At 32.6% G+C, this 26,966-nt stretch overlaps 2 protein-coding genes across 8 annotated transcripts in view; one reads left to right on the top strand and one right to left on the bottom strand.

Annotated features, from left to right (window-relative positions):
* Positions 1 to 3: 3 nt before the first annotated feature.
* Positions 4 to 2,200, bottom strand: LOC137919118 (suppressor of cytokine signaling 4-like). The gene is made up of 3 exons (XM_068762080.1): positions 1,628 to 2,200; positions 982 to 1,275; positions 4 to 334 (listed from the first exon to the last, which is right to left on the bottom strand). The coding sequence occupies exons 1-3, from the start codon at positions 2,116 to 2,118 to the stop codon at positions 190 to 192; spliced, it is 930 nt and encodes a 309-aa protein (XP_068618181.1). The 5' UTR covers positions 2,119 to 2,200; the 3' UTR covers positions 4 to 189.
* A 1,264-nt stretch (positions 2,201 to 3,464) lies between these two features.
* The window catches only part of LRR (Leucine-rich repeat), a 36,004-nt gene continuing 12,502 nt past the window's right edge, over positions 3,465 to 26,966 (top strand). For all 7 annotated transcript variants that reach the window (XR_011106719.1, XR_011106718.1, XM_068762154.1 and 4 more), the window contains exons 1-20: positions 3,465 to 3,686; positions 3,782 to 3,879; positions 4,770 to 4,820; positions 5,199 to 5,307; positions 6,781 to 6,884; positions 8,461 to 8,573; positions 8,658 to 8,747; positions 11,609 to 11,874; positions 12,702 to 12,889; positions 13,196 to 13,273; positions 14,328 to 14,512; positions 15,838 to 15,989; positions 17,116 to 17,231; positions 19,656 to 19,727; positions 20,753 to 20,924; positions 21,884 to 22,019; positions 22,581 to 22,773; positions 23,703 to 23,821; positions 24,976 to 25,096; positions 26,572 to 26,746. Coding sequence is in view for 5 of the 7 variants with exons in the window: in XM_068762154.1 (XP_068618255.1) it covers positions 3,626 to 3,686; positions 3,782 to 3,879; positions 4,770 to 4,820; positions 5,199 to 5,307; positions 6,781 to 6,884; positions 8,461 to 8,573; positions 8,658 to 8,747; positions 11,609 to 11,874; positions 12,702 to 12,889; positions 13,196 to 13,273; positions 14,328 to 14,512; positions 15,838 to 15,989; positions 17,116 to 17,231; positions 19,656 to 19,727; positions 20,753 to 20,924; positions 21,884 to 22,019; positions 22,581 to 22,773; positions 23,703 to 23,821; positions 24,976 to 25,096; positions 26,572 to 26,746 (2,599 nt within the window). In the remaining 2 variants the exon portion in view is untranslated. The remainder of the gene's footprint in view (positions 3,687 to 3,781; positions 3,880 to 4,769; positions 4,821 to 5,198; positions 5,308 to 6,780; positions 6,885 to 8,460; positions 8,574 to 8,657; positions 8,748 to 11,608; positions 11,875 to 12,701; positions 12,890 to 13,195; positions 13,274 to 14,327; positions 14,513 to 15,837; positions 15,990 to 17,115; positions 17,232 to 19,655; positions 19,728 to 20,752; positions 20,925 to 21,883; positions 22,020 to 22,580; positions 22,774 to 23,702; positions 23,822 to 24,975; positions 25,097 to 26,571; positions 26,747 to 26,966) is intronic.

The following is a 26,966-nucleotide window of genomic DNA, read 5'->3' as shown; positions in this document are numbered from 1 at the left end:
CATTATTATATTTGAAGATTACAAACAATAACATTAATCACAGTACAAGTTTTAATTATAATTATTAAAATAGTTATCTTTTTTGTATAATTTGTATAAACACTGAGATAAACATTTGGATATGTCTTATCTAATATATATTTGATATAAATAGTGCATTAAAACTTAAGGCACTGGTTTATTGATGGGCTATGATGGAACAATATAATCACTTCCAAATGATACATATGATATAAGATTTGGTGGTAATGGTAACTTATGCCATACATTTGTTGAAACTGTTTGTCTTATTACAAATCTGCAAATCATTTGTAAAGAGTCTAATCTTGCAAACCTGAAAAATAAAAACATTTTTTTATTATTAAAGTATAGAAACAATTTTTTTTATTACTGTGTACATAAACATGCAAACTTATAAAAGAAAATAGGTAAATTCTTTCAAATTTTTAAAAAGTGAATCTGATGCCTTTGTGAGATTTTTTATATATAAAAAACTCAAATATAAATTTAGCAGGCTTTTTAGTCTTTTCTCATAATAAAATAATATAAATGCCAATTATCAAGCCATTATATGTAAACAAACAAGTACTCCAGCTGAACAATCAAATTTAAGGTAAATTTATAAAAATATCCTCAATGTATGCATTAAAAAGGCTGTTAAAATCAATGAAATAACTTCTAAAAACCTGGACTTGAATGATTTATAAAAAATGTTGTACTTTAACTTCAAAGTAGGTTCAGTAATAAATTTTTAAACCAAGTTTACAATGTTGTTCATGGGACATTTACAGATTCTGCAGTAATAGTAAAGAGATATCTTTAAATTATCTAAATGCTTACACCTCTAAACACTAATAGGACTTGGACTGAGTTACATAATGTAGGTTATTATCTATTTTAAATCTTAGGTGATTTGGTATTAAGTTCTGACATATCAATTATTTGTTATTAATTTATATTAATATTGATATAATGTATTACCTGTTCAAAGGTCTTGCCAATTTTACAGGCATTTCAAACAGATTTGTTTCCACATCAACTGTAGCACAGTGTTCTGATATTCGGTTTGCAGGCACAAATGTTTCATTGTTTAAAGAGAAAAGTCCATTAGCATGTCGAAGACGAGCATGAAGCGTTCGGCCCACACAACGAAAAGATACACAGAGAATATGTCTTGAATCATAAGAATCTCGTACAAGAAATACATTGTCATGCTGACCAGCTAATAGTTCTTCAGCTTCACTTGATGTTATACCTCCCCAATACCATCCATGTCTAAAAATTTATTGAGAAATGAAATAATTTAGAAATTAACACAAAAACATAAACCACTTTCTTTTTTAAACAATTAGTCACTACAAAATTACTTAACTGGGTGAATATAATGTAACATTGATTTAAAAATTAAGCCTACTGCTTGAGTGAAACTTGAACTAGCCAAAAGATATGGTTGACAATTCACCCAGGGGTGAGTGAGTACTTAAATGTGTGATTTTTAAATCATACCTAAAATGTTTGTATAAGTTTTGTCTACTTGTAATACCCAGAATAGTTTAAGACAAAATTTTACAAAGATGATCATGTCATTTATATCTTTTACATATTAACATTTTGAACAATATCTTACTTAGATAATTGACAATATATTGCACATGTCTCCATAGACGCATGTTGATGATGACCTCTAAGAACTGAATGACCCTCTGAATGTTGACATTTTGTTATAAGTTGATCAGTATGAACGTCTTTTTTAATATCATAACTCGCATCAGACATTCTTTTCTCCGTTGATGTACACGGATCTGCTGATTTTTTAAAATTGCAAATGTGTTCACCTTCATTGTTCTTATTTCTAAAATATCTTTGTAAAGATCTGACACTGCCTGTAAGAAAAAACTTATTTTTCCAAAACTTAACAAATTTACTAGTTTTCCCAGGAGTTTTCCGGTCTGGAAGAATGACACAATTCACTATATCAGTGTTATTGAAATCCATTTTATTATCAATGCTTCGTTGTAAATGTTTACATTCCAATGGTTTCAACCATTTTCTGAGACAACCAGACGCGAGCCACTTTCGTCGATTACAATATGAACATCTTTCGTAATTTTTATTCATTTTAGTCAAATATAACGAGACTAATAATCATTATGAATATATTTCAAACAAATTATATACATTCAAATAAGATCGTAGTAGATTAACCTTTCAAAATAAGTCATAATTAATAACATGAAATCGATGTTGCCGTTCTGTTACTAATAAAAAAACTGAAATCTCGGAAACAAGAACAAATTTTAAAACTTTACAAAAACTAAATCAGTTGTTATGCGATTTTCTAAAATTTCTAATATCACAGTTTTATATATTTTAAATTAAAAATAGTGCATCAAAAATATAAATTACGGGAAGCATTAAATGAATTACTAAACTTATTACTTAAAAAGTATTTATGTATTCCTTAAAGATATTTGAAATATATTTTTTAATATTCTTAAGTGCCGTTTCGGTTGTCATTTTTAGATTTTCATCAAAGAATGCATAAAAAGATCATTAACATAGATCGATATTATAAATATATATAGATCGATATTATTAAGGATTTACCACAACGTGTTAAAGAAAGTTTCGCGTCTACTTATTCATAGATTCAATTAATATCCCAAAAAAGGTTACATTAGGAGAAAACCTATTACCGAAGCTTTTTACACTAGTTGTAGAACATGTATTCAAAGAACTACACCGGCAAAATATGCAAAGAGATTATAATGAATATTTATTATCGTTGTAGACTATGATTACTGAATTGCATGCACCTTCACTAAAAGTTGACCTCGGAATGAACCTCGACAAAAGTAATATTTAATGAAAGCAACATAACAATTAAAGAACGTAAGAAATATACAGGTTAAAAAGTGTGGACCTGGGTCAGGAAGTGTAATTAGGACATGAAATTAAGTGTTATGAGTATGGCAGGAGAATGAGTTGGGCAATATTTTCGACTTCGTTTTAAAATTAATCCAACAGTCTATTCAAATATTTGACCGATACGTTCTTCACGTTCTGTTTTACCTGATTCGTTACAACGATATCGTGTTTCTTAGGAATTTTATTGATTAAAATATTTTTGGGATATAGCTTCGCGGGATTAGTATTAGCAGTAGTAAATATATACAATTCCAGACAAAGACTAAGCTGTCAATTTTATATATAACAAACACCTTCATGGAGCAACTGATAATAGTCTACATGTAATGAATTATTTATTCATCTACGGTTTTTTAATTATTATTTATCTAGTAAGCATGCTCTAAATTATTGATTCGTTTTAAAAAATTGCACAGTAAAATAAAACGTCTAACATCAACAGAAGTCTACGTTATCTGTACTGTAATTTTAATTTACTTTGCAATTGTCAATCTGTTCTGTAAATGGTGCTGTTTCAAGTGTTATGGTGAATTAAACTTAATGCTATTCTTTAATAATTTATTATATTAATAGTTCGTTTGACTTTCTTAATAATGTAAAATGCAATGAAATGATTGCAATTTTGGCAATTAAAAATAATTAGTGGAAGGAATATGGGTGTCGTTTTTGTTGATAGTACATAAAATACATTGAAGTAATGACATTAAAGAAAATTACAAAAATGTCAACAAAATCACAAATCACTACAGAATTAAATGGTATGATGTATATATATAATTCTAATTATAGAATATTTTATTTATAGTTTTAAATAAATCATTATCATAATATATATTTTTCTTATGTTTTATAGACAGTATTAGTAACGTTTTGGGAAAAAATGTAAAAATACTTTACAAATCATTAATTCGCATGGAATCAAGAGGGGACAAGGTTGACAACAGGGTTCTAGTAAGTAAAATTATAATATTATAAGAATGAACATAAAATAATAATGCCATTTAATATATTTTAAAAAATAAGAGTTAATTTTAAAAATTAAAATAATTTGCACTTTATATTTATTGTTACTATTAAAATTTGAAAAACCGGCATATTTAAAAAACAAGTGAAATAAAAAAATATTTAAAAGGCAAGATAAGAACATTTTAAAATACCAGTGCCCAATGATAAATATCTGGACAAAAGCATGAGTCACTTAAGGTGTGTCTCATGAACTGTGCATTGTCTAGCAAGCTGTTTCTGTATATGTGATAGGGTCATTCATTCAAACCCCTAAACCTACCTGTAGTTTATTTTGATAGTATGAGTTTTTATATCATTATAAAAACACAACATTAAACAAACTACATGAAATGATTTTTATAACTAAAGAATTCTTCCTTTTTGAAAATTTCAAGCAGCTAATGTTATCTTACAATTCCATCTGAGTGGTAATAAACACATTCATTCTCCATGGAAACATTAAAATGTGAACGACAATATTAACCAGATTCTACTCAATTCATTTTATTGTGTATAGTAGAATTATTTTAAAATTAAAAATCTTTATATGGTTAAAAGAGTATAATTCTTATTTTTTGTTAATTATAGGTCCTTGGTTATTTAATAAACTGAATGTGATGTTTTTTTTGTGTTATGAATAGTAACAAAATATTTTAATTTTTATAAGCTTGAAGTGAATAAATTAAACAATTATTATTACTCACTACAATTTATTCACTATATGTAAACTTGAACCTTTTTGAAACAAAAAATTTTTAATTGCAAAGTTGACTATTAAAGAATTCATGTTTACATTATTGTGTGTAATTTACTTCTTTTTTAATACTCATTTTCAGGTTGTGACTGCATTTAGAATTTTTATAACAACTACAAAAGTTCCTACAAGGGTAAATATCATGTTTTGAATACATAAAAAAATGCTTATTTTACCCAATATGTTTTACTAGTTATACAGTATTTTTGAATTGCAAAATGTATGTTTATCTCATAATGACCAGATATTTTATTACCTGTAATAATCCGACTTTACAGCATTTAAATCGCCAGACAATGAAATATAAAGTTGTCTTATTAAGGGCCTTGAACATAGATTATTTAAAGCATAATTAAAATGTGCGTATATAAATGTACATATTAAGAAATTAATTGCATCTTATAAGAACTATTAAAATTTTATCTAATATTGTAATTTGTATTATAATTCTGCAGTGTTAATAATAAACTGTTTTTTTATGTGCAATGAAATCACATTAATATTTTGTTAGGTTGACAATGGATTTCACTTAATGGAGATAGAAGCATTGGAGAGTAAAAAAGCTAATCATTTGTCAATAACTTTAATACATGAACATAAGCCAGTCTCCATTCTTATTGGTAAGTTTTGTAAAAAAAAATCACGATTAAAGTTATTGAATAACCTCATAAAAATTGTTGTAGACTCAACATTTTTTGTTTAAGTAAGTAATTTTACATGAGAATACAAAAACCTCCTAATAACTAATACAGTAAAATACCATTTTTGTTACACACACACTCACATATATATGTGTATATATATATATTGTTTGAGGAAAGGATATGCAAATTAATAATTAGAATGACAAATGATATTTGACAAAGAAATATAATGTAGCATTGTTTTTTAAATATTTAGTATTACAAGGTGACTCATTTCTATAACCCATTAAATTTATTTTATAGGTGTTTGTTTTCTCTATTTAGTAACAGGTTGCTACAATATTTAGAGAGTAGGCAAAGCAATTCTTATTAAATCTTAGTTGATAAAGTTAATAATAGAGCTGGGACAATCTCTGTATATATATTTAAAGGGGGTATATGAAAAAAGAAATAAACTATTTTTACAGAAATTATATTTATTAAAAATACTGATAAATAAAACTACAAAATATGTGCTTTTGTTACCAATTTGCATTTAGTTTTTGATATTTGGTTTTCAATAATTTTGATACATAAAGAATGATAGTACATTTTTAAAAAAATATAATAGTAAAATCAAAAAGGAAAGAGTAGAAAAGACTTCGGTGTAAAGCTTTAGCTACCTAAAGTTTGATATTCCCTTTTAACCATAGATAGAAATCAGTTACTAAAGAGTAGACAGGTTATGGACGTTTACAAATGCTTATTTTTTACCTGTTAGTCACCTTCAAATTGAACGAATACTGCACAAGGTTTTGTCTTATAAAATTTTATTAATAATTTAAAAAACCTTAATTTTTAAAATTTTTCTTAATTAAAACTAGCGATTTATTTTGACAGTACATATAGTTCGGTATTGGGGCGTATGTGCTCAGACACTCCATGGAGATCCAGTCTGCACTGAAATAGTTTTAAGACTAATGTTTTGTTAGAAGTAACCAGTGTATAACAATTTCCCATCACTTCATTCTGTGGTTTTTTTTTCTTATAAATGTGGTTCTGGCTAGTTCCCCCTCTCGCTGGAGTGTTGTTTCTCTTGTTTCATGCCCCGTATTTGGAAGCGTGAAAGGTCGCTGTTATTTAGAAAGAAGTATTCCGATTTTGAACTAGGGAAGAAATGACACTTGTGCGCGCTTGAATAATTTCGTCATCCAAACTATACCTTCGGAATATTTCAATATCCGTTAGTGGTATTAATAAGTCGTTCCTCCTCGGTCTTAGACGTAAGGTACATAAATTGATGAGAAGAGTTCACTCCGAGTTAAGGTCTGACCTAAGTCAGAAATTTAATAACCGGTGTAGTTGCATTTGGTATCTTTAAAGGTGTTGTTTTTTATACTTAACTTAACGTTTTCATTGATGTTTTACAAATTGGTTCTGACGAGCGGTTGCGTTTATACTTTGTTCTAGGCGAGGAAGGATCATCAGATGGTGTTATTAATGCTATACACGCGTTAGCCGCGGCTTTTGATGATCTGTTTCCTAATGTGGCGATGGAGGACATTATATCCAAGGTCTGTATATTTAGTGTCGTTCACCGTTTGCTTTATATCTATTTATAGAGTTAATTTACCGAGTATGTTCCAATTAAGCGGCTGACGACGAGTTATTATTTTCATTTGCTTAATTAGTTCACTTCTCTGTCGTTAGAATGGCAGAAAGTAATTTTTATTTCTGATATTAGATATAAGTTTTGTTTACGTTCATAGAAATTTTTATGATAAATCTTCCAAGAGATCGATTAGATATAAGTTGCCTAAATGTTTGCAACAAATAAAATTTAATTTTTGCTTATTTGGGCTCTAGTAAGCTTTGTATAGTATTTTATGTTTTTTTTTCTTTAAGTTATTAAGTGAATTTCTTTAAATATGATTGATATGTCTATTTACAAAAGATCTTTGTGCGAATAATCTAATCCGATAAAGATACGCCTGCATAGAAATGGGTCGTGTCGCAGGACTGATTTTGCATTCGAATTAGTATTACATAACGTGTCGCGTTGGTGGAAGTTTCAATCGAGTGACCAATAAAAATACTGCGCTCAGATATAACGATGTAAATTGTTGTAATAAAACTATTTATACCAATCAAACTTTGTGACCAGCCTTTGCTATTTCTTGTACTTTTACACCTCAAAAAAGTCTCATTATTTTGGCTTAATTAGTTTATTATATTTGCTTATAATTCCGAATTAAACTTGTATAAGGTAAACGAATAACTTATGCCAAAGATATTTGTTATCGACCCTGCGTCGCATTTTTTGTTCTACCTCTGACTTTCTCTTATATTTTATTGCATTATAGTGCTCGAGCAGTGGTAACGGACTGGGACTTTAGATGATTTTAGGCCGCGGGTTCGATTTCTGGGATACAATCTTACGTAATTCACACTTTGTGCATTCATTGGCGGAGCGTTTTGAAACTGATTCGGTTATGACTTGAGCGAGCAAGTTTCGGCTTACGACATGGTCGATACTCTCATGTCGACAAGCTCGGATCGGGTTCACAGTTAGCCGTTAACTACCAGCGGGTTCGTATGCGAAATAGCCTCGTAGCACGCAGAGAGCCGTCTCACGTGTTATGCACATTTCTTAGGTACTACTCCCCTTTACTATACAGAGAGCCGTGGTATACTATGTAACGCCACAAAGTATTATGAATGTGTCGTGGTGTATCATTTCCTTTTATTTCTGTACTGCCTCATGAATTACTAATAGTATCAGTTTAGAGCATCCAGCTTCTTCCGACAATTTTGACACGGTCGTCTATCCATCTTGTCCGTAGCCGTTGATCATAGACCACTCTATGGGGACCGCTCTATCAACCAATAGTACGTCAAATATTAAACCCTAGCGTTGTCTCGTTCGCACAGAACCTGCCTAGGGTTCACGCACTCACTAGTTGTATAAAAAGCCGAAAAAAGAAAGAGAAAAAAACAAAGAAGCGTAGGAACAAGCCGGAAGAGTATCAAGAATCAAATCGATTAGCAACAATCTACTAGCGATATTGTATACAGTGTTTCTTATACGTTCGACGAACTTTTCATCGAGGACCAACCTCCTACAAGTTATTGATAAACAATTATTTGCAGGTCAATCTTCCCTTTCAAATTCAACCAGTTAGCGGTACGCGAAAACACTCCACGTGCGGCGATTTCTCTAATCAATACGCTGCCATGTGCGACCTTTGTCAAACACCCTTTAGGTAAATGTAATGTTGAGTATGAACTACTAATATCCCTATTCAATTTTTGTTACATATTCGATTGTATTTTTTTTAATTTTTTAGGGCAGAAGTGGCCTGGGATATCGATACAATATATTTGGCGCACGATATTAGAATGTTGCATTTGAAAGATTTCGATCATCTGGATCAAAGGTGAGTTAGATTAAAATGTTAATATTGGAGATAAACTATAGAAAAGGTTATACTTATTGGCCTTAAGTCTCTTATTTGAAAGAATAAATAATGAAATTAGCGATACTTTGTTTAATATTGGAGGGAAACTATAGAAAAGGCTGTATTTATTAGCTTTAAGTCCCTAATTTGAAAAAAATGATAGATGAAACTAGGGATGGTGTGAATAATTATATCTGATAATTGTACGTATTTACGATTTTGAAAAAAAATATGGTGGCTTAGCAAACACATTTCACAGCATTTCAATATCTTTTTACATTAAGGCATGTATCACTTTTGTTTTGCTAATTACTTTTGCATCATTTAAAACAATAGGATAATTTTCCAGTATAAGTGTAATGCTTAATTTTTTTTATTTGTTAAGACAATTTTAATTTTATGTACATAATATTTTATTTTAAATTATTTGATAACTTTACTGTAAATTATCACCTTATTCACCCACGAGTTCATTACTAATGAACATACTTTGAAATTTATTTTATAATAATTTCGGCTGGTACTACGAAAACAAACTTTGTTAAACTATTATAGATTCTTAGCAGGTTCGGACTTGTACATTACCTAACTTATTACAACATCTTGTAACAGTATATTGTTACTCCATAGCCCGATATAATTTGGCTTGCAACTAAAATATGTACCCGGTTAGAATCTAGAACGCTCGCTGACTAATGTTCTGTAAATTATAGCTGTAATGTTTCCCTGTCAGAATTTATAATGAATTAATTAACTAGTGTATTTCATAAGAACTCACACGAAACCTTACAGCGAAATTATGGTTCCTTTAAAAGTATTTTTAATACGTTCCGTACTGCAGCAATTTTTGAATATTTTCCATTCAGGCCGCGTAGGGCGTATACGACCCACACGTCAAAAATTAAAAAAGCCGTTTAAGACTTATGCTATACACTTTTTTAATACTGCATAGCTATAATTAACGGGAAAAAGTTACAAATTTTTAATATGCATTACGTACGCGCATACGCGATGTGAAATTATATATATTTGACCCTACAGTTTAATTTTTAAGAATCCTTTGTTTTTATAGAGAATTGCAAATGGCCTGAACAGAAAGTGCAGCGGGAATCGTATACGCTCCACATGGCATGGAATGTGTTAAATAATTGAAAATAGTTTTAACTACCTTATATAATTCAGTAAAAAAAGAATCATGTAATTTTATTAAAGTCATTTACTTCTAGTGCACTAATGTAGAACGATTGTGTGGATGGATTAAATCATGTATTGCTACCGAAACAGTGGTACCCTGCGTTAGGTATGCGCCATGTGAAAGGGAAGGGGAGGGAAGGGCGACGGAGGCGTTAGTACTCATTTTTCGCCAGCCTCCTCCTCGTCGCCTCCATCTTAGGCACAGTGTAGTTGTTTCGGTAACACTATAGTAAAAATTGTTCAATATACCCTCGTAAAGTAAAACTTTTAAATCAAAAAATTAATCGCCTAATAAAAATTTATGATTAGCTGACAACGATACATTAAATATTTTTAACAGGCAGTACCTATTGATTATGATTCAATTATTTATTTACTTTAAATTCTTAAAATAATATCCACCAAAAGATCATGTCATGATGAAGCTTGTAATAATTATTATAATGACACTTCATAGTTTGGAATATCTGTGAATTTTAATTTCGCTTAAGCCAAATAGATTAAAGTTTATATATTTCAACCGCTGCGACAATAAGATGCACTTTTTTAATTTCTGAGTTTTATGAAGCTGTAACAATAATAAATCGCAACGAAAATGAAGAATGAGATTTGTTGGCGAACATATAATGAAATTCTGACTTTTTTGAATGAGAATTACCATAAAATCGACCAACATTTTATTGTAAATAAAATTGATTTTCGCGATCCTAATTTTTTAAATTAAATTACGGTGGGCATTTATTCAAACTTCTACGCAAGCTAAGCTTTAGTTGTATCTCCAAATTAGAATGTTGCTTAAGCTATTGTTTTAGTTAGTGAATGCTAAAGTGCTGGAGTGAAAAGGGACCTCTTCAATACGCGATAAGAGTACCAATTAGAGTGCTCGATCTTGTATTACGGGGATCGTAAAATAATTGGATACGCCTCCTCCAACCCTTTATTAATAGATCGTAGCTGACCACTCCTTGGCGAAAAAAATATTTGTACCAAATTTTAAGTCCTTAAGACAAAGATTATATATAAATAATACCTTAGTTATAAATAAAGATTATAGGTAACTAAGGTTACAAGTATATCGTGATGACTCATTAATATATAAGTGGAAATCTCTTATGTAGTACATATAAACGCTTTAAGCGCATGCTGGTGATTTGCCACCTGAGTACGTATTTATTTTACCTCAATCTCAGATCACGTCGGTGTCAAAAATATACTCATTTAGCGGGTGGAAATGAGTTTCCATCGGAGTACATATTAGTTAATTCTCGATGACGAGGACATGAATATACTTCCATAATATAATGTGGTGGGAAGAGACCGAATGACAGTGAACGTAATGACAGTGGTCCATCATTGATGGCTTCCGATTTTCAATCGTCGTTTCAAAATTGGAAGGCACAAACATGATTTAACATAAAGCCAATCAGTCAAGGAGCCCTTGAGCCTCTATACTTTATGAAAGCTAAACTAAACGGCTAAACGCCCTTAGTGCCCTGTCCTCTCGCACTCGCGGAATCTGCAAATGGCACTTGGGCGGTAGTGTAAGTCAAGTAAAAAAAGCACACTCACAAAAGTACTGTGGCCGTAAGTACTAGCAATACGGAGCGTGAAAGCTGCACAATATAGATTCAAATTTTTTTTTGCAGAGATCTGATCCCGTTGCTGATCGCTCTACAACATAACACGTGGTTCGAGGGTGTTTGCGGGGACGGGGTGCGGGTGGGCGGCGAGGCGTGGGAGGCGCTGTCGCGGGTTGTGCGCTGTTCGGCGCCACCACCGCAGCGACTCAGCTGGCGCGCGGCCACGCTGCGGCACGACCACGCCGCGCGGCTCGGGCACGCACTAGCACGCGCGCGCACGCCGCCCGCCATGCACACCATCGACTTCTCACAGAACCACATCGAAGATAAAGGTCCACTTTATTCATTTAATGTGAAAAAGATCAACAAAGACCTGTCCTTAACAAACTGTAGTGGGATAGCATGTTAAGTCGTTATTGTTTGTCTAATATTAGAGAGATGATCACATATGAATATTTTTATAGCGGTGGAAAGACAGTCGTTTGTACATGTCTTTTTATATGTTCACAAAACAGAAAAAAGAGGTTTTAGGCCAGACGCTATTAGCGCTCTAATGCCCAAATGCCACTTGGGCAGTTATATAAGTATGGTTAAAAAACAAGCAGCGACCGTGCCTACCACACGGTTCGGCACGGCTTAGATATAAGATATAAGGATAAACTAATGTATACCTATATATTGCTTTAGGCATGCCTTTTTGAAATTAGTACATTTGCGTCAATAATGCAGTCAAATGGTTTCAAATTAGTGTTCGAATTTCAAATATTCTCTATGAAATTAACTTTCTAATTTGTAGAAACAAATCATGATTCACTTCAATTTCTCGTGAGGTCTATACATAATATTCTCATCATTTAGATATTTTATTCTAAATGTTAATGGAGCTAGAGAAAGTGCCACGGTTATTGATCATATCCTGCACCCTAAATGTAAACCTGTATGTATTTAACTATTAGTGTTAATGACATAGTTAAACATTTATTTCATACTGCAATGAGACATACACGTTATAACAAATATTTACAAAAGAGAATTTAATTAAAGCCAAAACACAATTAATAAAAATATTTCTAATGATTAAAGAATAAGTTAATGTTATCAATTTAAGTAAGTGAAGCAGTATTGTATATTACATATATATCACTGGTTATATTTTCAGGTGCTATTAGTATACTGACAGGACTTGGGAATAACCCTGAGGGGCTGCGACATATTGCGTTGTCTCAGTGCGGTCTTACGGGGAAGACAGTCACCCATCTAGCCGCTATGTTGAACGATAGCCCGGTCCACCTGTCCACGCTGTCACACTTAGACCTCTCTAATAATAATTTAAAAGACGATGTACATGTAAGTAATAATTTATAAGGCATATTAAAATAAATCGCATCATAAATAAATACTTCATTATTTAATTTTAATGTATACATAAATATAATAAATACATCTCAGGTCAACTGATAAATGCCCGCAGGCATAGATCTCCTCGATAACCGGTTTTACGATGCCCTCACCCAGCGACTTCCAGCGACTTCCCGCGACCTTGACTTATCATGGATTCACCTTGTGGTGTGTCTACTACTAGCCCGGGCACTGGCTCGTGGTCGAAAACAACCCTTGTTTATAAATTAACCACTGTGTTATTTTTTTTTTCAGAATCTTTACAACTTTCTCGCACAACCGAACGTTTTGACGCATTTAAATTTAACTAACACGGAGACAACGCTCGAAAATGTTAGTACACATTTATGTTACCGTGATAATCCCATTGTCTTTCTATTTATACTACATGCATATGTATATATATATATATACATACATATATATGTTTATAAACACATATATGTATATATTTATACATATATTTACTAATAGTTTATAGTAGTAGTAGTACATAGTGGCTCGAGCTGAACCCTCGAGCTTCGCTGCCTTAATACAGGTTTTTGCTAGCCGCTCTACCCATTGCAAATGCATAATTTACAATTGCTACTTGAGATGCAATATAAACCTGGTAAAAAAAATACAAACCAACAAACCACTAATAGCCCTTGCGCTCTAGTCGATTCCGCACTAGTTAGATAGATATATATATATTTTATTTTGTATTTTGTTATATGAAATTACATTAGTTTCATATAACAAAGTAACTAAACTAAACTTTTATATTGCTATTGGAGTGTTTATTTGAAATAGTCCATTTGGGTTCAGAATCCAGTTGCTTATCATGGTCCACCGGCCTAGTGATATTTCAAATTGTCGAACACGACCATCATAAAGTATAAAAAACTTTGGAAACCTGTAGTAACGTCGTGAAAAACCCTAGTATTCCAAAGGACTTTTTTATTATTTGAATCAGTAATATCATCGTTCCATATAAATAATGCTAAATGAAAAATCGCTAGGTTAACTACAGTTTTAACTTGTGTATTTTAACTTGTAGACAAATATTTAATGTTGATATTCTTTGTTTTAGAACAGTATTTTCTAAACTTTTTTTGTTTGCATACCCTTTTATTAAGCTTTTTATAAATGCACATATTGTCAAGGAGACTTTTAGAAAAAAATATCGATAGATAGTTAAATTTTTAGTATTTTATAATTTAGTGTCACTTATCTTATAAGGTTCATTTAATTCAATTAAATTGATAAGTTTCACCATTTAATCTTCTCTGATTTTCTTATTCTGAAATACTATTCTAGTATTGTTTCGATGTGTATATATACGTATAAAATAAATGTTAATATTTAAAATGTGTGTTCGTGTTAGTAAAGATTTGGTTGTGGTTAGATCTGGGGCGCGCTGTTGCGTGGGTGTGCCGCTCGGCTGGCGTCGCTGCTGGTGGGGCGAAACCCTTGGGCGACGGCGCGCAGGCCTCGGGATCCGCCGCCCTCCTTCCGCCAGTTCTTCACCGCTTGCCTTGCGCTTGCTGATCTTGACTTTTCCTACTGTAAGATGCCGCCGGATGTCCTCAAGTAAATAACCCATTTGTTTCATAATATCGTCTTTGTTAGCACTATAATGTTTATATGTGAGACATGGCATAATAATTCTCTACGATTAAACATACACTGTTATCTACTAACATGCCCATCCGACAGTAATCTTAAAAGTTAACAGGACTTACCAAAATATAAAAAAAAATTAAACGTTCATTGGGGTGACCACTTTATTTATTGATTTAGATACAAAGTCTTAAACATTCTGATATCATCCGAATGTACGGATTCATCCATCATTCGTAGCTAGACGTTGCTTTTAAAAGTATATCTTAACTAAGCATCTTATGCCTGACAGTCGCAACCGGTACTTGGACATCTGTTCCCCACCTCCGATACTTACGGTACTTCTTTTCGGAACAGGAATAACTATTGCCGTCTCATTAGCACTGTACCTGTGTCTCTAGCGGAATAAACAACTAATTTTCAATTTAAGTCTATCTATTTAACAATTATTAGTGGTAACCCAGTGATGCACGACTTTAGACTAACTGAGGTAAATGTTGTGTGTAAATTATAAACAAAGGTCAAATATTCATATCTATTGTTATACATAGTTGAAGAACTTGTTTATTATTGAAAAAACTTTTAAAGAATTGTTTTACTAATAGGAGGATGATGTTACCATAATCTCTTAGACAAGAATAACATTGCAAAAGTGTACATTATAATACTCTCTTCATTGGTCTAAATAAATAAAACATCTGTGTCGTCGAGTGCCGTGTATTCTTCGTTTCTTTACATCCGGAGAAACCGCTACTCGGCCTTATATTCTTTGTACAATAGTGTCCAATATCCTGTACTTTCTGGAATGATCAACCTGCAAAAAATAATATAAACAATAGATCCCTCTTACAACATCCTATTATCAGATCACTTAGTATAATTGAATCAATGAGTAATCTTTGAGTATAAGCTTGTGTGATAGAGAAAATTTACGAGTAAGTTTTAACTTCAATGATTTATCAGTTACAAAATAAAGTATTGTGAATGTAAATAAATAAGAATCAAAAAAATTCTGGCGTAGCATGAAGGATTCGACGTTTCAAGTGGCAGTGGGCACATCATGCAACCAATGACTGTTGGGGCGAAACGTCTCCGAGTGGCGACCAAGAGCCAGTAGATGTGGCGATGGTAGGCCCTCACTAAGTGTACCAACAACATAGTTAAGTTCGCGAGAAATCACTGGATGCGGATAGCGAAGGACCGATCATCTTGCTGTGAACATCTGTCGGCTGAGAACAAGAATAAGAAGAACCAAAAATTGTAAATATACTAATAATGGAATTGCATCATTCAAGGAGCTTGCTGCTTGGGCTAGCGTGCAACGAGAGCGCAGCTGGTGTGAAGCTCAACTTGTCCGGCGTGCTCTCGTCGTCGCAGGCCGCGCACGTGCTCGAGTCTTGCATACATGGCGTTCGCTGTCTCCAGTCCCTCGACTTGTCAGATAACAGTATGATAGCTTGAAATACGTCCATACACATTATAAATTAATTCAAATTCAAAATATCTGTATTCAATTTATCATTTACACGCACTTTTGAATGGTCAATTATTTTAACATTATAATAAGTCACCTCCGGCACAGAATGCCGATCTGCTAAGAGCCGGCCAGAAACTCAACAATTGCTCTTGTTTAAATAAAATTTAACAATATTTAATGTATAATATAAATCATGCAAATGAGTAAACAGATTTCCACACATTTCTATCAATTAAAAACTATTGAATGCTATTAATAAGATTTATTTAATAAAATAGATTTAATATTACATTTAAAAAACTAAAAAAAGGAAGGTTTAGTATATCTCATGGAACTATGTGTACTCCTATGAAGGATTTTTTAATTGATCGACGATGAAATTTAGGCATTACGAGATTATTTTTATTTCTTGTATTTATCATGAGATCAAAAATTTCTAAAACATTACCTTCACAAGCATCACAAGTGCGATAATATGTTTAATCGCACGTTCAGTCTGTGGGCCACGTCATGGTAGATACCTATAAAAAACAACGTAGAATCCCTGAAGATATGGCAGTAACGATTTCTAGAATGGACTTATTCATATTCTGAAGAACATTGAAACGTTTACTAATAGAACTTACCGTTCCTTGGCAAGCAATAATACATAAAGTCCACACAACTAAGATGAAAAAATACTATAACGTAGTCACTGAAATAACAAGAAATAAATTCACAATGAATTCATATGCACTACATACTTATAGATGAGAATGGGAAGCGTAAAATCTCTTTATAACATGGTGAATGATTTAGATCCGAGGTAACATCGCCTCATATTTGGAACGGATTTCCAAAGCAGAACAGAATCATTTAAAATTTGATGAGGACACCAATACACTGCAAAAATAATCCCCAGCTTCGAGTACTTCCTACAAAACGATAGATTCGGAATAGTTAATCCATGGAATGTTAAAAAGTGACCTCTGTAATGCTAGAAATGAAAACTTCTTGCTTCCTGGGTCGACATGAAATTCGATGTAGATGACAATACCATTTTTTAGATAGTGTGTACATCTTAACGAGTTTTTGCATTAAGAAATTGTCATTGTAGGTATGGAATATGAGCTATCGGGTATCGTGAGGGCGATAGGAAAGAATCACTCAATCACCCATTTATCACTCAGCAGATTGACGGGAAAGCGTTCTTATGCGCCACCATTAATACAAGTAAGTTATTTCTTGAATAGTTTAATATTAAAGAAAAAAATATATAGTGCTACCGAAACCCCTGTACCGCGTTTTACATTTGCACGCAGAGTGACGGCGGGGAGTATCAGTCGCTCTCTTCCTTTAGTCCGCCGTTAACCCTTCTTTGCATGATTTTTACTATTTTTTTAAAATAAATCAGGGTGATGTAATTAATGCTCTAGATTAAAGGAAAAATATTAAAAAAAATCCTAGTGTGAATAAAAATATGTATTATGTAAAAAACAATATGATGGAAATTTACATCATCATGCAGTTTCACATATTTAGCCCGGTACTAAATAAATAAAAAAAGTTGTTTACTTAGTCTTCTTTATTCTTAGTGATAATTCAAAAAACAATAATTATTTTATTTAAGCACCAATTGACGCCACATTTATTACACGAAATTGTAAGAATAGCCTTTACATTTGGGAAATTTGCACCGGGGTGGCCCACCTAATTTTAGTCAATGTTCAGCACCATCTTTTCTTATGTCTTTTGGAGGTGGTGGAGCTGGAGAACCTTTTCTTTTTTGATTGTAATTCTTCTTCTAGTACACTGGTACCAGGACGCCCTCTTTTAGCTGCTTTGGTGGTTCCTTTGTTGCATAGCACAAAGGACAATTCATTTCTAAATTGGCCCATTGTAAGCAGAATCTTTTTAGGTTCATCACTTTCTTGAGCATTTTTTTTTATAAACAATCCAAGAGTTTATAATAACAAGATCAAATAGATGAAAAAAATACGCAAATACCACTTTTTAGACCCCATTTTTATATGATTTCTGCCCAAAAAGCTATCCATAAGATCTACTCCTCCCATATGTTTATTGTATTCTTGGACAATAAACGGACAAGTAATATCAGTATGTATACCAGTATGATCTTGTGCTAGGAAATTTGATTACTGGCATGTATAATAATATACCAAAGAACTTATACAAATCATATTCTGTAAATGATATAGATGAACTGGGATTACTCTGTTTTTTATATAAATTTGTCTCCTTTAGTAATGTTTTGAAAAATCTTCAGTGATAAAATAGTTAAAACATTGATATGGAGTTTTAGGTGTGATAGACCACCTGAAGCAGCAGAACTCCCCAAGAATATAATTTTATCTGTGTCACACACCAGATTCCTTTTTTTCCAAATCAAGTTTCTTTTGTCAAATGGAAAACTGGATGAAGACTGCAAATTAGATGAATTTGATGTGTGAGAGGGTTCTTGATCGTCTGGTTTTACAAGAGGAGGTTCAACGTCAGCAGTTTCATCCACATCGTCATCATCATTCTCCTCCTGCAACACTTATAATTTCATCAGCATCGTGGTTTTCATCATCGGAATCTTGGTCATTAAGGCCATCTTCTGAGAGCCGACCGCCTTATAACTTACAAAGATAATTTGCAATATCTCTTTCATTCAAGTTTCCCCAAAAAACAACATAAAATAAACATTTACAAAAAAAAAATTCCCATACATTACAAGTGAAGTTACTGCATAGTGATGTAAATTTCTATCACAACGTTTTGAGAAATTCATTTATAGTGTTTTGATATAAATTGTACATAAAATAACAAAAACATGAAAACAAACCTTTTTTCCACTCAATTTCATTTTTTATTGTATTTTATATCTCCCTTTATTTCCATAAAACAATTTAAAATCTCGCTCCTTTCTTCCAGTCTCAACAAACAGCAGAATAACAAGTTCTAGGTCTGGTAATTCACAGTGACCTTTGCTATTTTTCGATAACCGCGTTTTGTTGTACGCAATAGTCGCTTAAAAAGTTGCGAGCAACAACTAATTTGCGTTACAAGGGTTTTGAGTATCTTTTTTTGTTGACTAAATGTTATGATGGAAATTTCCATCACTATGCAAAGAAGGGTTAACGCTAACATTTCACTGCGCTTTCCAAACGCTCGGTGTTATAGCAATTTTAATAGCGCTTTAAACAAACAAGACCACGGCAACAGTTTATAAACTACACTCTTATCTCGGCTCAGAGTTAAAATAGCTCTCTTTCAACCCCATTTTTTGTAAGAAATTGAAAATAACTGGTGATTTTATTGGGCGTCAACATTTATTAAGAAACATTGAATGTAGTGTTATTTCAAACTTAAGACACAAATTAAATAGAAATCAGTATTACAATACGTAAATAGTAGACTAAAGAATAATTACCATATGGGGTAAGAAAGAGTCCGAACCATTAAAACAATAAATACAGATGAATAATTCGCCATTGTAAACCTATCCTCACCACGTTTTTACTAGTCAATAACTGGTTGTGTTTTCTGCTATTAATTTTAAATTCAACATTTATATTAAGTTGATGTTATCCTTAACACGCGACATTAAATAAAATAAGTTATTAATCAGTGTTGTCCTTATTTATTTTGCAGGCACTTGTACATGTTCTTCAGGAACCAGATACAGCTCTGACATCATTAGACCTCAGCGATTGTAAACTGAAGGTTTGTATTTTTTCTTATTATATCGTTTACGAGTTTGTTGGATTTTATTTTGTGTTCAAAAACAAATCTAAAATAAAATTATGACACATTTGTTTATAATATTTTACGGAATCAGTGAATTTATTTTACTTCAAGTTATATTAATTGTGTATGGCGTGTTAATATTCTCAGAGTTTTTTTTTGCAAAAGGAAAATTTTAATTTTTTTATATATGAAAAAATTTACAAAATATTCGTTTATAAATGTCTTGATGATCCAATTTAAGATAGCAGAAATAATTAATATTTTTGAAAACATGTTTGAGGTGTGGCATCATATTTGACGCTATCGTAATTGTAGCAAAATGACGCAATTGTGTATTGTTCACAAGAACAATCGACATTACGAGTACTATGGTATAAAAATGAATGTCCAAATTAAAAATCGCAATATTACACTATAGTATGTGTAGCTAACACCACACCTTGTCATACGTTTATATATACTCTAGGTACTCACTTGTGTCTAAAGTCATAAAGAATAAAAAATTATCAAAAAAATCTGTGAGAAGTTAATATTTATAATTTATTATAAATCAAGTGTGTGGGTGTACCCATTATGGAATATTATTCTAAAGTAAATGAAAAAGTTAGTACTTAAAATTTTTTGAATTCTGTGGGTAATTGACGTTATAATGAATTGTTCGTTTTATCATTAAATTCTCTAAAAGAAAACATTAAACTGAATAATATAATAGTGCAGTGGTAGCGTTGAATTAATCTAATTGAGTAATAATTGTTTGTTTTCGGATGAAGACAATATGATACATTTATTATTCTTTGAGACCTAAATTTGTGTTTTTATTTGTGTCGTATATTTGAGTCTTATTTTGGACTCTTTTAATTAACATCCCGAGATAAATTTCTAGGTGATCCACGTGACTTAATATTTTTATCGTTACTAATTTTTAATAATATGTTTATCATTCTTGTAAAAGTGTAATTTATTTTTCTAGGCCTGTTGTAATAGAATAACGTCTATTGTAGGGTGACCTGTACGGGTTGTTGAACGCATTGGGTGGAGCGAGACGGCTGCGTTCGTTAGATGTAGGCGGTAACGTGGCGGGCGATGCGGGCGCGCGACTTTTGGCCAAGGCACTGCAATGCAACTGTACTCTTCACACACTGCACATCGACCGCAACGCGTTCAGCTTGCAAGGTAAGCCATGTTAATAGGTAAATATGTAAATAATAATAAAAAGAGAAAAACTTTAAAATACAAAAATGTCATATTGTTATAAATGTGGCGAAAGATGGAAAGCGGTGCAAGAATAGTGTGTGGAAATGAAATTCAATTAAGGTAGAAAATAAGAAGGACGAAAGAGGATTTAAAATAAAATTAAAAAATGAAATAATTATTTAGATACAAAAAGTCCTTCTCCTAAAAATATGATAGGCCGAAACAACGAGGTCCCAAAAATGGAGTTCAAACGACGCTCCGCAGAGCAAAAAAGTGTTCGGTTGTTATTTAATTTTTTTTTATTTAATCGTTTGCTAGAATTGACGTATCAGTAATATATAAATAAAAATTAATGGCCAAACGTGATGCCCAGTGTAAAAGATCGACTCGACCGATTTTGCATTTTATTTAAGGCACGAGGTTCTTATGAATAGTACGAAAAATAATAAAAACAATACTTCTCTTTACGAATTATAGTAAATTAAAATACCAATACCTACCCTAGTTGTCGAAAGTTCAAACAGTCAAAACCAAAATAGAGACGAGTACGTTTTAAAACATCACAATGACAACATAACCGTATTATTACTGCCTTTCTGTGTATGAAATTGGAAACTTCTTTTTTAAGCAGTCATTGATTATTAAGACATTTAATCCAAAGAAAAAATATGATTACTCTGAAATAAGTTCTATTTTATTTCCAGAATAGACTGTGACAGACGTACTATAAATTTCATGCTTATCATCAATTATATAGCATAAGTATATCCAGAGTATTATTTCTTAAAGGAATCCCTTCGAAGGTAGTAAGTCTAAAGCAGAGTCTTCAATAAATCATAATCATCTCTTAGGGTTCGGGCCTGTACTTTGGGTACTTCACATGAACATATATATATAACTGTTTCTTATAGATATGTTGTAATAGTTATGTTGTGTAGGTTTAACGGATATTGCGACTGCACTGCGGCGATCGGTAAGCGTGCGTCGGGTGGAGTTCCCGGGCTGCGATGCGGCGGCCGGGGGGCGCGGTGCCAGCGAGCGTGTTGCCGCCTTGTGGCGAGATCTACATGAGAGGTAGGTATTTGTTCTCCCAACGTGACAAACAAATCACCAATGTGCATGTTTAAATTTATTACGAAAAAATAGTAAAAAATACTTCTCTATAGTCATACATAGAACAAAATTACTGTGAAACATTTGACGTTAATGAAAACCAAAAACGGGCGTTTTAAAATGTAATCGAATAAAAACATTTAAGAACCGTAGTCTAGAAGTGACGGAATAGAAAATTTATTAGGTAATTGTTGTTTATTGTAAAGATATTTTAATTAAAACAATATAAGCATCATTTCAGGACCATTTCAACCACTGCTGGAAATAGGCCTCCCACATAGATTTCAAATCGTCTACATTACCTTCATGTCTACCGCAGGACGTGTCTCCTCTATAGATTTGCAGTAAGACTCATTGAAAGCAGCCTGTAAACATTATATTCGGACTACCTTAACTTGTTTGTCTGGTTATCTTACGGGTGGACGTCCTGAATCTCCAAGGTAAAAAATAATATAGTGATTAGTGTAATTTTTTTTTATTCTAACAAATTAAGAGATTAGTGGATTTGTGTTTGTAATACAGATTAGCGAGCAATAGCACGGCCGCACAGTCGCACCGGCTGCGTGCGCTGGCGTTGGAGCGCGCCTGGGCCGGTGGCGAGGCGGCGGCGGCGCTAGCGGCGCAGGCAGCGGCCGCTCTGCCCCCGCCCCCTCTCCCGGCCGCCCTCGAGCGCGCCGCCGCAGCCGCACATCACCTGCTGCATCAGTACCTACAGGTTCGAAAATTAACAATCCTCATCCGAATCAAGGTTGGCTGGTGTATCACCAAGTCCACCAACCTCCGAACATTCTAAATATGGAATGTATGTTGTAATAAACATTGATATGAATATCATCGACTTCAACTGGGTGGGTTTGTTTGATTGTCGAGCATTTTTAGAACTAAACCCGGCAAACCAGTTTTAATACTGTCTTTCTTGCTTTGAAGGTTTCAGCGCCTTATATGGCAAATAATTTTTATATTTGCGATGCGTTTTTGTCTTTTCGAAAGTAAGACAGTAAAACATGTCTGAAGCGTACATTTTATATTCCATTTTTATTTGGAATAAAAACAAAACTAACGCACTAATCAATGTTATTTTTTTTTAAAAAATTAAAGGCAGGAGTCCAAACAATGTGGAAAAAGTATATGTTAGATTCTTTGATTACGATAATAAAACAAAAATGTAAAGTCCATCTATCAACAAAATGCGCAATCACTTAGTTGCCTACCCAATAGAATCATTATTGGAGTTGACACTCACTCCGGCTAGTCACGCCGGCCTAACGATCCGGTGAAACTAATATGTAGCGACTCAAATCGATGCTCCACAGGAAGTCCTCGAGCACTTTAATTTTACTGTGGTTGTATTTGATAAATAAAAATATATTTTGTTACGAGAATGATGATAATAATAAAATAGTGTATCAATCGTTATTCGATTAATATCTAAGTCGTATGTGTAAAATGGACACCATTTTTAAATTACTAGTTCACATTAAAAGTTAAGAAAACTTATTATTCTATGAGGCCACTTGTATTTTAGTTATACTCAATAGAATGTAGTAAAATTTTAGTTGTGTTTAATATAATATAATAGAATACCTCTATTAACGTGTAATTAGTAGTAAGTGTAAAAAAATAAATATTTATTTTTGATTGCAGCGGTGCAGCGAAGTGTTCGCGGCGATGGGCGGGGCCGGCACAACCGGCGAGCTGGTGACTCTACAGGCAGTCCGCGATGCAATGGCGCCTTGTAATACTACGTTGCAGGATTTACTTAAGTGAGTATTGCAACAACGATATTGCTTACCATTTTTTTTTCAACTTTAACCAGGGAATTAAAAAAAAATCAAATCCAGTTGATACTCATGATTATAGCAATGAGGCCTTAGTTACTGTAAAGAAGTCTAGGCTATTCGCTCTGGGCGCTGTTCCACCTCAAACAAAAAGTTTTAAAGCCAGTCAATTTATGGAGCATTTCCACCATGCGGGCCCACAACACCCCGAGAGCTTTGCGATGCTCTCATATGAGTTATATCCACTGACTGGGTGTGACTGGTGAATATAGATGAAAAAAATCTTTAGCGCCACTGCTAGCGTTGACGACGGACTAACAGAACGGAGCGCCCCCCGGTTGTACAGCGAGTAAATCTAACGCGTGGTACGGCGGTTTCGGTAGCTCTATGACGTTATTACTTGCTCCATTATACTCATGGGAACCCGCAAGCTTAATTACTGAAGAGAGCACCTGAAACCTGGTGTGACTGTGCCTAAGTACACTAACGGATCTAAAGAAAAAAACACTGGATTATGACCCTTTCAAGTTGTATTCTAGATAAATATAAACATATTTGTAATGTTATTGTCTACTTTTTCAATCTATCTAGCGAGATTAAATTGATAATATTTATTTGATAGAATTTATTTATTTGCAAGACATGTCGACAACTTTAACACATTCTAGTAACAAAAGTTATGTAAGAAGGACTATTTGACTAACATTTATATTATTCACAGACATGGACAACATTTATGAGTCTATTATCAATCGTAAATTATAACTATAATGAAAATATCAATTAGAGTATACATTAAAATGTAATTAAAAATTTATTTAAAATGAAATATATAATTGAAATGAAGTTAAAGTACTAAAGGTTATTGTTCAAACAAAGTTATCACTAATGCTGTAATGCCAATTACAAATTCAAAAGTTTTGTTTTTATTGACTTATTATAAAGGAAATATTCTAAAAAAAACTACTCATAGGGGTCACCATGTAAAGTTGTCTTTTTTAGATGCGATAATTTACCGGAGAACATAGATAATATTTGTCGATTTTATTAATACAGTGGTCATAGTATTATCAAGTCATTGACAATATTGTAAATAAATGTCAATCAGTACTGGTTTTCAATTACAACGATTCTTGCAGCGAGGCTGTAGAAAGTTTAGCACTGGCGGCTTGCGAGAGCGTTGACAATGTAGACACTGACCCCATGCCGAGTACCGAAGCGGACATACCGGACCTACTCACACCAATTTCTCACTCAGGGGTAAGCTTGTGTTTACACGGTAAAGTGTTATTTTCAATTTAATTTTTAATTGATTAATGATCACATTAATACATTATCGTTATTCTCTCATGCTAAGAAATTGGATTACTTAAATTTGGTAAGCAAAAACTTTACTTATTAATCATGAAACATGTATCATAAAAATTTATTGTAAACCAGTGATAGAAAAATCGTTTAATACCTTACAAATAGGTGAAGATACGCTTATATAATTCTAGCTCTTGGTGTATGTTTCAACTTGAATGTTTTTCTGTCTCTTTTTCTATTAAAATGTTTAGTTTGCGAATTATCGAAACCACAATCGAATCTTATTACTGTTTATCTATAACATTGTTTGAGAGAAATATGTTGGTTTATTGTTAACTTCACCAAATATGTGCAAATAGTTTTTTATTCGCTTTTCTATATAGTTTGTCGCATTTACCTTAAAGTATTTATTTGTATATGTTCCTGCTCATTGTTACTGACACTTCTTCAATTTTTTTGGTCCTCTAATGAACAGTTTCTGTAATGTTAAGCAATATAGCAATCACGAAGCATTGTATTAAAATCTCTTAAGTTAATGTCTGTGATTTCTGAAATGTTCTTTCAAGAAAAAATAGCAAACCTCGGTTTAATTTATAATTACATATTTTTTATAAACAAATATTCTTTATTTCTGTCAATCATTTGCGATGTAACTGTTTTATTAGTGTTGATGATAAATTACAAGTGATAATTGAATATTGTAACAACGCTATGAATATTTTTTATTCAAAATTAAGCGAATTTTTTAAACTTAGATGATGTAGTTATAGTAAATAAATAATTAGTTAGAAGCACTATTTATTCAGATGTACACTTTTGAATTTCATCTATTAAAATAGCTATAAAATATTTTAAGTGTTAATGCTAAAAATTGGGATTATATCTAAAAGTATTCGACTATAAAACCGCAAAGTCAGAAAAACATGTATAGCAACTTGGTTATATTTTAATCGTTCATCAATCAATTCAAAATCAACTGAGTGTTTAGGCGTTCAAGCAACTCCAATATAATCCTTGATATTAAGCGACGTTTATCAAGATTTTTCCCTTTAAAATAACATAAATAAAGTACAATAATTTTAGATAGCTTTTGGTATAATGGTTGTTAAATGGAAGAATATCGATACAAAGTAGGTTTAAGACATAATCATAGAAGAATTGTAATAACAAATTATGTACACAGCATTTGCATGTATGTATGCGTAATTCATGTACTCACCAATTTAAGCATGTGTTTGAAAGTAAATATAACATTTGTTCATATAATTTATTATTTTATTAAAATTTAGACTGCCTAATAATTATCTCTGCACCATCGCATTATTTCCGCCGCACATACACATGCCGTACGTACATATCGAATTTCCCTGATTTACAATTTGCGTAACAAAATAAATAAATAAATCGCTATTAATATTTTACGACAGGCGACGCCACTGGGGTGCCGTCGTCGAGAGCGCGGCGGGCGACGCGTGCGGCCCAAGTCCGTGGCCGAGCAACAGTGCAGCAGTAACGAGATGCTCTCGCTGCCGCCGCTCCACGCGGAGGCGGCTGATGCCCTCGCAGAACTGCCCGCGCACACCTTACGTCATCTCGTCAAAGGTAACCAAAGCTACGACATTGTAATATATTAGCTGACCCGAAGCCTGCATTCACCGTTTCCCGACTACATTAACAAAGTCGTCTGTCTACCTTGTTCATACAAATTTTAATCAATAATTAATTAAAAATTGGAAAAGCTATTATCTACAGGAATTGACAGGTCATTGATTAGACATAATAAAATATGTGAGGTATTAAATTTCAATCGACGTAAAACTTA

The sequence above is a fragment of the Battus philenor genome, unplaced genomic scaffold, assembly GCF_028537555.1.
Source record: "Battus philenor isolate CCGP_79_NKW_IND1 unplaced genomic scaffold, ilBatPhil1.0.hap1 SCAF_16, whole genome shotgun sequence".
Lineage (NCBI taxonomy): Eukaryota > Metazoa > Arthropoda > Insecta > Lepidoptera > Papilionidae > Battus > Battus philenor.
The sequence above is the reverse complement of the archived record's forward strand: the minus strand, read 5'-3'. Positions and strand labels throughout refer to the sequence as shown.

Bases quoted from the DNA above. Each gene is read 5' to 3' on its own strand.
- LOC137919118 (XM_068762080.1), bottom strand. From the start codon at position 2,118: ATGAATAAAAATTACGAAAGATGTTCATATTGTAATCGACGAAAGTGG. The intron at 1,276-1,627 runs GTAAGATATTGT...ATAAATTTTTAG, and splicing joins ATATATTGTCAATTATCTAA to ACATGGATGGTATTGGGGAG. The intron at 335-981 runs GTAATACATTAT...TTTATTTTTCAG, and splicing joins TTGGCAAGACCTTTGAACAG to GTTTGCAAGATTAGACTCTT.